This window comes from Molothrus aeneus, chromosome 24 (genome assembly GCF_037042795.1).
Source record: "Molothrus aeneus isolate 106 chromosome 24, BPBGC_Maene_1.0, whole genome shotgun sequence".
Lineage (NCBI taxonomy): Eukaryota > Metazoa > Chordata > Aves > Passeriformes > Icteridae > Molothrus > Molothrus aeneus.
In genome coordinates this window covers 4,418,929-4,432,074 of record NC_089669.1, presented here as the reverse complement: position 1 = coordinate 4,432,074, position 13,146 = coordinate 4,418,929, and the positions used below count along the sequence as shown (strand labels likewise).

General features: G+C 45.3%; 1 protein-coding gene across 2 annotated transcripts in view; it reads left to right on the top strand.

The window, feature by feature from the left end:
* Positions 1-718: 718 nt before the first annotated feature.
* NGF (nerve growth factor) overlaps positions 719-13,146 on the top strand; it is a 28,451-nt gene continuing 16,023 nt past the window's right edge. The window contains exon 1 of one of the 2 annotated variants that reach the window (XM_066565467.1): positions 719-1,093. In XM_066565467.1, coding sequence (XP_066421564.1) covers positions 1,003-1,093 — 91 coding nt within the window. In that variant the 5' untranslated portion in view covers positions 719-1,002. The remainder of the gene's footprint in view (positions 1,094-13,146) is intronic. The other variant, XM_066565468.1, reaches the window with a different exon arrangement.

Genomic DNA, 13,146 nt, shown 5'->3' with positions numbered 1-13,146 from the left:
AGCTGGCTGCCCTCTCCTGGATGGAATCAAAAAGTGTTTGATTACTTCCACTTAGATAAAATGCAGTGATCTGCTTTTAATTTTTTTTTTCCTTGGGTCTGCGTAATCACAAAGGTTCCACTGTGCCAGAACAAGAACTATGAAATTCTAAGGGGCTGCTTCATAATCCTCAACAGAGCTGCCAACTTTTTTGAGAGTAGAGTTTTTAGCCAAATTGCCTTTTATATATATATATTTTACAAAGTTTTAAATTTTTACATTTCTTTCCTGTATTTACCATTGCCCAAATCCCAGTGCTGTTCCCTTGTAAACTACTTAATCCCTCTCCTCAAACACGCTGGAAAACATTTCCATATCTCTTTGTTGCTGAAGGTAAGCGTGTTAAACACAGAATATTTCACTTGGAAGGATTCTTATATAATCTTTTTCTCTGCCTCAAGTCAGGGTCAAATATTTCTTTGCTACTCTCAACCAGTGCTTGGCTGACCCCAGTTACAGCCAGCTGATAATGGGGACTGCACGGTTTCTGTAGGGAACCAGTCCCCTCCTTCCCCAGTTAACCATTAGTGCTCCTACAGGTTTGTTCCCCACTCCTGAGACGAGCACAGAGCTCTGGAGATGATTTTCCCACCGGGGAGCTGGGAGTTTCCCTCTGGGAGCCCTCATCTTTAAATCGAGGGCAAGGATTAGGATGCAGAGAGGGAAGGCAGAGGACAAACCCCCCTCGCAGAGGGATTCAGTCGCTGCCAGCGGCACGGCCGAGCCGGAGCCTTCTCGGGGCGTTGTGCGAGCGCACTCCCAGAGCAGCCAAGGCTTTGAAACTTTCACTGCACATCTGTGCATCCCTGCCTGCGCTCGGCAGCGAGCCAAGCGCTGAATTCCTGCGAGCCCGTGCAGCTCCCACACGTCCACAAGCGCTAGGACCCAGAGGGAGCCGGCTCGCCGTGAATCAGAGCGGAGCCCCGAGCGCTGAATGAGGCTGCCACGGCAGCGGCGATGTGAATGGCTCACAGGGGCCGAGGACAGGGGTGTCACAGCAGCCCGGACAGCCTGGACAGCCTCGGGCAGCGGCGAGCAGCGCTGCGGCTCCCAGGTGAGCGAGCGGGGCGGGAGCGGCACCGGAGCGCGGCCCCGGAGCGCGGCCAGCGCCGGCTCCGCGCTCCAGAGCAGCCTCCGGAGCCTCCTCCGGAGCGATGCGATGGGGCAGGATAAGGTGGGATGCGGTGGGATAAGGTGGGATGGGATGTCTGTGCAGCACGGAGCGCTCGCTGCTTGCTTGTGGGTTGGTGGAAACGAAAATCGCATCTGCTCAAGGCAGGTTTGGCCGCACGCACATCTGGAAGGTGTTGGTGGGGCAGCTGTGGATAAGCTTAGAGCTTGAAAAACATCTTTAGCCAGAGCAGCTTAATCTCAAGGAAATGCAAGTGCTCTTACTCTTTTTATCCAGGTATATGGGAACTTAGTTTTATTTGCATTCTACAGCAGTTGCACCTATATGAAAATTCTTTACTGGCTTTGTTCTGAATATTGAGGCTTTCTTATTCCCTTTTTTCCTGCCCTGTGATAATTCTAGTCTAGATAAAAACTCCTTTCTTTCTTTACTAATATAAATAAATAGGAATTCTGCTAAATCAAAGCGTGACTGACCCAAGGCAGGATCCTTTTAGCTGCAGACAGAGCAGTGCTTCAGCAGAGACCATGGATCCTCTGGGATGTCCACTTGGAAAAGCTCATGACCTCCCTGCTGCCTGTGTGTAGTGACAGGATGGAGCTGACAATGTTTATTGATTTATAGCTGGTGATAACACTGTTTTAGCTGAGACTCTGCTCACAGATAAAACCAGGGACCCCAGGCAGGGAGACAGAAGGAATTTGTGTGCTGAGAACAAAAAGTGTTTGTGCTTCGGTTCTTTCTTCAATTTAAATTCTCCTTATAAAGCTCAAGAAGTTTTAGAAAAACACCAAAAGTGAGCGTGCTTGTCAGGCTGGTTTTCCAAGTTGTCACAACTTGGAAGTTGCATTGTGGCTGTTAGATAATTTATGGATGTTTTCATGCATTAGAGTATCACTATAAAGTTTTTGGGGCACTTTTTTTACTAAGCCAAACTAAAATGTGACAATGATCTGCAAGAAGACAGAGAGGGAGCTGATTTGTCTGTACATTCCTGCTTGTGGCACTTCTGAGCTGGTTCAGATATTGTGGCAAACAGCCTTTTAAAATCCCCCTGCCAAATGCCATTTCAGACAGTTTTGTCTGAAATTCAGAGGGTTACAACATTTTCTGCACTTCCCCAAGAGATTACAGGGATGGAACGAAGGGATTTGAACGATGAATCAAATATATTGGAGAGTTCTCAAGTATGATAAGAAAGACTCTAAAGGCCTTAGAATGTATTAATAATCATAGATATGAATCATTTTAAAACAAATCTCAGCGAGGTCTGGAGAGGAGCCCCCTGACACATCTGTGCAGAACCAGTGATTTCACAGCTTGATCAATCCCAGCCACTCACCCTGGAGGGGTCTGGCCCTCCCAACAAGGTGGTAAAGAAAGTAACTGTGGCTCTATTTCCTCATCCTCGTAGCTCAGCAGTGCCCCTTTTCCCCACCAAGGTCTGAAATTATATTTTTAGATGTCTTCATTTAAGTTCAGTGGAGAGTTACAATGAGCACAAGCATCATTTTAACCCATATGCTAAATAAACAATTACTTCATGGGGTAACTGAGCAGCCTATGAAATAACCACAAGATATTAATTGAAAAACTAGTTTAGAAAAAGACCTAAAATACGTATTCAGATTAGCATTTTCAAGTGTAAAATATCTTTATTTGATGGGATGTCTAGAACAAGGGTCAAATAGAACACATTAAAAACTAGATTGTTTCAATCAATAGAGTAAAGCCCACAAATTTCCCTACTGCTCCATGGCTTTGGCCATATAAATGTTCCTTCAAGCACAGATTCTATTAATTGGTTTTTTGTTTCCTTACAAAATTCTTTTAGGACTAGGAGAATATTACATATGTACTAATCAGCATTACTGACTTAAATTAAAGGCACGTGGAAAAATACTGGTAGTTTTAAGAAGTTAACAGAAATCTTTGATTTTTTTCATCTACATTTTACAAACAAACTGCTGATAAAGAAAAAAAAAAAAGATAAAGGGTTACTAAAACCCATGGTTGCATTCCAAAAGATTCAGTGCTCTAGCAGCAACAGTGAGCACTGGATTGGTGGGGTAGGAAATGTTTGTCAATCCCAAACGTGGGGCCAATAAAAGCCAGGGAAACTCAACCCCTTCCAGCCCAGCTACAGCAACGCTGACCTCTGCCGGCAGCTGCTTGGGCAAAGGATTTGTTACACCCAAATATTTATTAAATCTCATTCTATTCCCTGAGAAAGAGGCAAGACCTCTTCCCACCAATTTATCTCGTGGAAAGAAAGAAAGAAAAAAGACTTGTCCCAGGGCAGTGGGGATGGAGAAGGGGCTGGAGCTCCAGGAGGGGCTGAGGGAGCTGGGAAAGAGGCTGAGCCTGGAGCAAAGGAGGCTCAGGGGGGACCTTGTGGCTCTGCACAACTCCTGACACGAGGGGACAGCTGGGGCAGTCGGGATCTTCTCCAGGGAACAGGGACAGGACAAGCAGAATTGGCCCCAAGTTGGGCCAGGGGAAGGTCAGGTTGGCTATTATGGAAAATTTCTGCCCTGAAAGGGCTGCCAGGTATTGGGACTGAGGGCAGGTCTGGAGTCACCACACACCCAAAGTGTTCGGAAATGCCCAGGTGTGGCACTCGGGACATGGCTCAGTGGTGCTGTGTGGATTCAATTTTCTTAGAGGTCTTCTCCAACCTGAAAGATTCCATGCTCCTGTGGGAGCAAAAAGCCATCCACCAATGCTCCTACAACTGCATTCCTGCCCTGGCCAGAAGGAAATTCTCCCTGTGCTGTGCCTGACCTGGGCAGGGTCACAGAGGCCAAAGCATTTGAGAACATTTCTCCAACCAAAGGTCAGGGACAGATGTCCTGTGGGATGTGTTGTGGCTTTTTCTCTCCCCACAATGCCCTTTGTGCAGCCCCACAGAATTCATTAAATATTTGTGTGTGTGTGTGTGTGTGTGTGTGTGTGTGCGTGCGTGTGTGTGTGTGTGTGTGTGTATGTGAATTTATTCACAAAAATTATGTGGTCAAGCAAAGCAAGATCATTTTTGCTGTTGCCAAGAAATCACAGTATCAATCACTGTGAGTTATGTGCACTCTTGTCTGCCCAAGGCCACTGATACTAAAGGAATTTGGGGGAAAGAAGATCTCAGACCCTCAATATAAACCCATCCCATCCCCAAATCCTGGGCACTGCTGGTACCTCTGGTCACTGGTTACAAGGATAAAAGGATAAAGCAAAACAAGAAAAGGTGCAGGATGATGAAAGCCTGGAACATTTTCTGTATTTAGAGAAACTACAGAGATTATGATTTCTAAGTCTGGAAAAGAGATGGCTGAGCAGGGGTGTGAGGGAGATATTTATAGTCACAGTTGTCCTTAAGATGTAGAGAGGAAATGGCTGTTGTCAAAATCGAGGAGCAGGAAATAAAACTGGCAGGTGGCAAAGTCAAGGCAAACAAAACAAGGTGTTCCTCCCTCTGGGCATAAAGGAGCTCTGTAATTCTTCCCCATGGATATTGCAGGTCACAGGCCTCAGGGAGCACTCAGGCACACTGAGAGCAAAGCTGCTGCCTGTGGTTCCATCAGTCTGTGCTTCCAGAACCACCTCGGGGTGGGAGAGCAGCCCAAGGATTTGCTCCCCACGTGTCCCCCCCTCCCCAGCCATCCCCAGGGGCTGCAGGAGGCAGAATTCCTGACCTGCTGCTCTAATTCCCTCTCCTTGGTGCTTCAGCTGTCAAATACTCCACCTCACTCACCCCAAAAAGGTGACACTAATATTTGCTGCAGGTTACCAGTTCATTGGTGAAAGAATGGCAAGAGGTAAAATACATCTCTCATTTTGGTGTTTGCTCAAGGATTACGTGTAGGCCAGTGTTCATGGATGTTACCAGTACAGAAAGACATCAGTGATGAGATTTACAGCTCCTCAGGCAAATCAGTGTCTGAGACAGTGGAGAAGGGCCGGTGAATCCTGAGGCATCTTGTGAAATTCACTGAAATGGGGAAATACCATTTTATCTCATCTCAATGTGGCCTTCATAGGGAGCTGGCATCTTATTTGAAAATTTGTACTGAACTCAGGTCTTTTCTAACAGCTTCCACAAAAAATATTATGCACAAATAAATCTCAAGTAAAAAGTAGCAGGGCAATGCCTCATTAATTACACTGGCAAAACCTTTCACTCTGAGAACTGCATCACCCTGAGAAATGCAGCAGAGAATGGCAACGCCAGCAGTGAATCCTGGATGCCAAGAACCTGAGTGCATTGGCAGAGAGCTGGGGAGTCACCAAGGACATCCAGAGCTGGCTCCAGCAGCCCAGAGTCAGAACAGCTCCTGGGAGAGACACTGAGATCACACCAGGGCTGGAGAGCAGGAGAGAATCAGCAAAGTGCTGCTCAGTCCTTGGAGCCAGCACACAGCTGGAAGCTGCCCAGTGCAAGGAGAAATCAGGCCCTGAATACACACCAAGGAGGCTCTGCCTTAATGTCTAAATTCAAATGACTGCAGCAGGTAGTTTGAAATAACATTTGATGGCTTTTCTGCCATCCTTTGAGCTGCCTCAGGCCACTGCTGACTGAATGAAACACCTCTGACTGTTCCTTATCTTGGAGGCAGCTGTTTATCACCTTTCTCCTTTATTCCCCCAGGCTCCAGCATTTCCAAGATGCTTTGAGATTTTATGGCACAGTGCTTGACACCACCAGATAACCCAAATCAGGATGTATCAGGCACACAGTGTTGCTGGGATGGGTTTTATCATATAAAATCCCAGGATGGTTTGGCTGAGAAGGGAATTCATCCCATCCCACCCCCTGCCATGGCAGGGACACCTTCCACTGTCCCAGGCTGCTCCAAGCCCTGTCCAACCTGGCCTTGGACACTTGCAGGGATCCAGGGGCAGCCCCAGCTGTTCTGGGCACCTGTGCCAGGGCCTGCCCACCCTCCCAGGGAGGAATTTGTCCCCAATATCCATCTAACCCAGCCCTCTCTGAGTGTAAAGCCATTCCTCCTTGCCCTCTCTCATGGACGTTACTGCCACATTTCACAGTGGCATTTCCTGTGGTGACTGAGAGGTGGTGACAATGCACGAAGGGAGAAGGTGACAGTGCACGAAGGGAGAAGGTGACAGTGCACCAAAGGACATGGTGACAATGCACCAAGGGAGGTGGTGACAGTGCACCAAGGGAGGTGGTGACAGTGCACCAAAGGACATGGTGACAATGCACCAAGGGAGATGGTGACAGTGCACCAAGGGAGGTGGTGACAACGCACCAAAGGCCATGGTGACAATGCACCAAAGGACATGGTGACAATGCACCAAGGGAGATGGTGACAATGCACCAAGGGAGGTGGTGACAATGCACCAAGGGAGGTGGTGACAGTGCACCAAAGGACATGGTGACAATGCACCAAAGGACATGGTGACAATGCACCAAGGGAGATGGTGACAGTGCACCAAGGGAGGTGGTGACAGTGCACCAAAGGACATGGTGACAATGCACCAAGGGACATGGTGACAATGCACCAAGGGAGATGGTGACAGTGCACCAAGGGAGATGGTGACAATGCACCAAAGGACATGGTGACAATGCACCAAGGGAGGTGGTGACAATGCACCAAGGGAGATGGTGACAATGCACCAAGGGAGATGGTGACAATGCACCAAAGGACATGGTGACAGTGCACCAAGGGAGATGGTGACAGTGCACCAAGGGAGCCAAGGGAGATGGTGACAGTGCACCAAGGGAGCCAAGGGAGATGGTGACAATGCACCAAAGGACATGGTGACAGTGCACCAAGGGAGATGGTGACAGTGCACCAAAGGACATGGTGACAGTGCACCAAGGGAGGAGCTCCCTGGCCTGGACTTCCAACCAAACCCTGACACAATCCCCTCTCAGTGTGACAGAAATCAAACCTGCAGTGATCAGACCACTTGAGGTAGTTCAAGACTTCTTTAATTCAGGGTTTTCTAAAACTGAGCATCAACACAGACCATAAACTGGTTCCAAAAAGTCTTTCCCTCGTTTATCTTCCTGGCTCCAAAATCCAATTTCCTGTCCCCATGGGGTCCATAACAACGTGCCAATAAAAGTTCAGATTCTGCTCCTGTTGACTTGCTAGGAATCAAAATCCTAACTGGCATTCAAGCACAAAAGACAGACAAAAAACAACCAGAAAGTAAAACCAGTTCTTTGATTTTTTTTTCTGGGCCTTGGTTGACGTATTATTGACAAAATCACAGAATCATGGAGTCATTAAGGTTGGGAAAGACCTCCAGGGTCAGCAGGTCCAACCTTTGACAAACACCACGATGCCCACTAAACCATAATGACCATTTATGTTATGCAAACATGAAGCTCCTCCAAGAATAAAATCAAAGGAATGAATTAAATGAATGACTAATGGATAAAATGAATCTGGTTTGGAACTCAGGACTGGTAATTTCTTTTGATCTGCCATATTTGTGAGAAATGTTGCTGCCTTAAAGAGGATGCAGTGAAAACTGCCTCCATTAACTTCTTAACTGCCCAGGAAATTTAAAAAGATTACACTGATTCTGACAGTTCTGGCCTCCAATGAGTAAATTAGCCCAGTGTAAATACAGCTGGGAAGCAGATTATGTGTTTGATAACTTTCTATTTGCCAACTATGGCTTTGCAAGGTGAAAAACTACTATTTTGATTTTTCCAGTTCTTAATCACTTTGTATTTCCCCTTGTTGTATAAGTAGAAAGGTGACACAGATTTTTTTTACTGGTCTGGTTCACTGCTTCACTTTGACTATTTTATTTTGTTCCTGACACAACCATATGTGATCCAGACTGTTTTAAAAAAAAAAAAGAGTTCTTCAGGAATTTTTGTGATGGGGATTTGCCAGGCACCTCATTGCTACGTAATATTTTGATTATGATACATTTAAGAGCTTTGGCTCACAGAATATATGTTTTTCTATTTTGAAATATAGCTTTTATTCTTTTTCTTTGACGACTTTATGTGCTGGATGAGTCAGGTATGAGAAAAGACCTGTGCTTGTTCACAAAGAGCTTTGCCCTGTGGTGGATGACACAGCCTGCATTTTCCCAGTGCATCATTTCCTGCCCATTATTCCATGATCCTTTTGGGACATTCTACGTCCCAGCACCAGACCAGCAAGGGGTTTGAGGTGGGTGCATTCCCACAGCCATACAATCTGTTTATGTGAATTATTGAGATTTTGCTCACCTTGCTCTTAGAATCTTCTATTTGCCCCTGCCAGAGACATCAAGCTCTTCACCTGGTCATTGTCCTGTGCTGAGAGGACATTGAAGGGTTCTCTCTAAAAAGGAATAAGTTGATTATTTTTGTTTCTGCTCAGTGTAAGCAATTTGATCCATATCCCTCAGCAAAACTGATCACAGTAACTGCACTTCTTAGCTGGGAGGAGAAAGTACATGAAGTGTATCAAGAGAAACAAATCAGCACAGAATAAGCCACTGAAGTGAGGTGTGGGTTTATGTTCCATGTCAAAAATCTTTTCCATCCCTTCCCTCATTACTGGGGACAGGGGAAGGTGTTCCTGCCTGTGGAAGGGGTGGAATGGGATGAGCTTTGAGGTCCCTTCCAGCCCAAACCATCCTGGAATTCCATGATTGGTGTTATCAGTGCTCTGAACATTCAACATCCACGTTTTTGTTCTGCTTGGATCCAAACACTCCCTGCCCAGTCCCTCCTGCCAAACCTTCCTCTCATCATTTTCTCAGGCACAAGCTGTAAAGAGGAGAGTGCAAAGGGTCACTGCTCAGCTTCACATTCCAGGACACTTTATCTATGCCAAAAGTGTGAGTTTCTGGTTTTGGCAAAGCATCCAGAATCCAAAGCATCAGAGGGAGTTTGATCCATGAGCTCTGCCTGGGTGCACGTTCCTGGTGCTGGGCAGGGCTGTTCTAGAGACCATTTCTTTTTTCTGTGTGTTCTGAGAGAGAAAAGTGTGTGGCCCTTTCCTTCTCATTTCTTCCCTCCTCTTTGAAAGCAAAGAAATTAGAAAACAATTTAATGACCTGCAGAATGTCTCCCCTTTGTTCAGGATTTCAAATTTTAAAAAGAATTCGAGTAATTTGAATTCAGTCTTCAGCACTTGCTTGTGCCATCACTTGAAAGCCAAAGGAAATGCTTTCTGTGAAAATAACACATCTCCAGTGCCACAGGAAAACTGATGTGAGGTTTAAAGTTTAGATTTGAAGTTCATCTCTCTCCCTTTGAATTTGCAAAAGCTCATTTCCAGTGACATGTATTTAAACTCTGGCATTGTGCACAGAAATGAAATACACACCTAATCAGCAAAACTCCCCTCTGGTTTTCATTTTAAGCAGGCAAAAATGATCTTGTGAGGCTTAGACCTTGATTATTGCTTTGAACCTAATACTAATGCAAAGAAACCCCAGAGAAAAGTTGAAAGATGCAAAATTCAGTCACAATAGGCTTCTTTAAAAGATGGTTCAGTTAGAAATCTGCTAGACATATGTTATTTTAAAAAACAGACTAAAAAGCCAATTTTTTGTGTTAGACAATGTAAAATTTTCATGTATTCATCATCTGAGGAAAATTGTAGCAAAAATAGGCAAATACCAAAGAAAATTTATTCCTATTGCCACAATTATGTCAATAATCTGTGGAGTCCCACTTTTCAACAGCATTTAATATTTTCATACTACAAATCACATCTGGCTACAAATGTCATCTTCTGTCTCCTCCCACTCCATCTTTATCCATATTTTCTTCCTTATAGTTCACAATAAAACTGCTTTTTTGTAACCACAATGATTCTTCCTGACAACTGATTCACCACACAAAAGCATTAACAAATAACACTGTAATAAATACAAGGTGCACAGCAAGTATCCAGACAAGGAAAATACTTGGTTACATATGGGGTGAAGTGTTATAATGACAGCTAATTTCAAATATATCAGGCTATTTGTACTAATTAATATTGGCACAACCCCCATGGAAATTCAGATTTGGGAGTTTTCTGGATGTGTTTTGTGGAGGTACAGAAAAGGTGAAGCCTGTGGCACCTGTGTTCACGTCCTGCTGCAGAAGAGTGATGGATTTTTAAGTGAAATCCAAACCAGAATTATGATTATGTGGGGAAAAAGAGCATGGAATTTATTACAGAATCATTAAGGTTGGAAAAGACCTCCAAAATCATCAAGCCCAACCTTTGCTTGAACACCACCACACCCATGAAATCATTCTGCAGCCCCTGTTGTGACCAATGCCCCACAACAAAGGTCAAAGCCACATCCCAGGGCTGGGAGGTCCCAGCAGGACCTTCCCAGAGGATCCCAGAAACTGAAGGAGTGTTGGGGAAGATGAGACAGGAAAGCCTTATAAATGTGATTGTCTGGCAAAAGATTTTGAGAATATGGAAACTATAAGTGAGATTGAAATGAAAGCAAGCTTTGAGATCCCTCAGTTACTGAACAACTGGAAAACAATGGTGTGGCCAGCTGAAGGTGATCCCCTTCTGATGGAACAACACCCTCTGCTTGCAGACAGGCCCAAGGGTCAGAGCAGACCCTGCCAGCTTGGCAGAAGGGCCCAAAGAGGAGTTTGTAGGGTTTAAAATGTAACACAGTATGGGAATGTAATGATTCTTATAGGCTGTATGGAAATGCTATAGGATTTGTATCTTGTACTAGATTGGTCAGTGAGAATCAGAATATTCAACACAGAAGAAGATTTATTGTATTGTAACAGGAACCTCTCTCCCTCTCTCATCCTCTCTCCCCCTCTCTTCTCTCAGTCCTGCTCCAGCTGTGCCTGGCAGCTCCCAGCAGGGCCCTGCACCCAGGCCCTTTGCAATAACCCACAAGTTCCAAGCCCTGGCTGCAGAGATCTCTCCTCTCCATCTGTCCCCACTGTCCCACCCCCGGTGCTCCTACAAAGGAGAACTTCAGAAGTTCTGGATTGAGCATTCCCAGATTCCTTGTGAAACCCAAACACTGGCTTGGACAGAAAGGCTGAAAGGTTTAGGTGGGATATTGGGAAGGAATTCTGCCCTGTGAGGGTGGGGAGGGGCTGGAATGGTTTCCCAGAGCAGCTGTGGCTGCCCCTGGATGCCTGGCAGTGCCCAAGGCCAGGCTGGATGGAGCTTGGAGCAATCTGGGACAGTGGGAAGTGTTGGAGTTGGAGCTGGATGAGCTTTAAAGTCCCTTCCAACCACAGCATTCCAGGATTCCATATTGATTCTTTCAAATGCTGGGCCTCACCTGAGGTCCTGTGCCACCTGCTCTGCACACCCAGCCAGGTGAGGAAATGTCCAATCCAGCTGCAGGGTTGGCAGCCAGATGTTGGTGCTGTTACTGCAGCCCTGCTATCCCTGCTGACTCAAGGCTGGCTCACCCTGTGTGCTGCTGCCCTGGGTCACAGGAGGACTGTGGCTCGTTAACTGTGACATCAAATTATGCTGTTAATCGTGCTTGGAATTTCTGATATTACAATGGGATGGGATAGCTACACATGACAAATATCAAATATTCATCAAAGCAAGCAGCTGATAAAATTGTGCAACCATGTGCGTGCAGGGAAAATGATGATTCATTTACAGATGTGCTGCTGATTTTTCATCACTGCACACAACCTGGGGCACATCAGACAAATGTTTAAACTCCACCGTTATTTTCCACCAGACAAACTCTTGTAACAAGTCTGACATTTCAGCTCCTCTTTGAAACAGTTTCTGCTGGATGTAAGAAACAAAACCCATAGAAATATCCCTCTGGGATTAATTCTCTAAACATAATGACTAAAGAGCCTACTGGCTTTGCTCTAAAATACTGCAATTTTTAGTGCTAGTACTAATAGCTGCAAGAAGTTGATATTATTTATCTTTCTAAAACCTTCTAAAAAGTTGTTTTAACTCCTGGAGGCTGCAAATTTTCTGTCTCAGAGACAAGGCAGCACTGCAGCATCATTCAGAAGAAAGGTGAGAGGGCAAGTGTCTTGTTCCAGTCTGTTAATCTGTACATTGCACTGTAAGCCTAGGGAATAGAAATAAAAGGGAGCACTGGTGAAAATCTCCAAATTATTGCAAAGAACAGGTTTCCAGGAAGCAATTAACTGTCTGCCTGGGAATATCCCTGCTTTTTATTTGATGTCAAACTCATGGGTGGTATTTTGAAACATTTGATTGAGCTCAGTCAATTAGCCTTGATTATGGTTTGGCTTTTCCCTCAGAATAGGCTGATCCATAGGGAATGCCACTCATACCAGCACTGAGGCAGAGCAGGATGACTCAGCTGATTAATCAGCTTTCTTTTCTCCTATTAAGAAGCAAGACTTTGGCTTCCCCAGCTGCTGGAGTGATCACTATCGAACTCGTGTTGAAACTCCCACAGCTTTGCTCACCCCTGACTCACATTCTGGGAGAAGGAAAGTCACCTGCACCCCTGACTGTTGGAGTCCTGGATGAAAAAAAACCAAAAACCAGCACCTGACCTGTCAGAGAATCATGGAATTACAGATCCCACCCTGGTCTGAGCTGGAAGGGACCTTCAAGCTCATCTCATCCCACCCCTGCCATGGGCAGGGACATTTTTCACTGGACCAGGCTGCTCCAAGCCCTCCCACACCTCTGGGACTGAGGGACACACTCAGAAAAGCTGCACCCAGGGATTTCTGTTCACACAAAGTCCTTGTTTGCAGGAGAAATGTTCCCATTCCTGTTGCTTTCTGTTTGAGATGTGTCCCTAATTTGGAATCAACCATAATTCCCATGTTTATGGGTTCTGACAATTCCTTCCAGACAAGCAGGTATGGAATCCTCACCTGTATTTTGCCAAATAAATCTAGTAATTTCCTTAGAAACCCAGCACAGAATCCGCACATGAGCAATTTTTTCCAGTCCAAAAATTAGGTTAATTTATTAAATAAGTAAATGGAAGAAAAAAACAAAGGCTACTTGTAAAAATCTTAAGTAAACACAGAGCTTTTTTCTCTT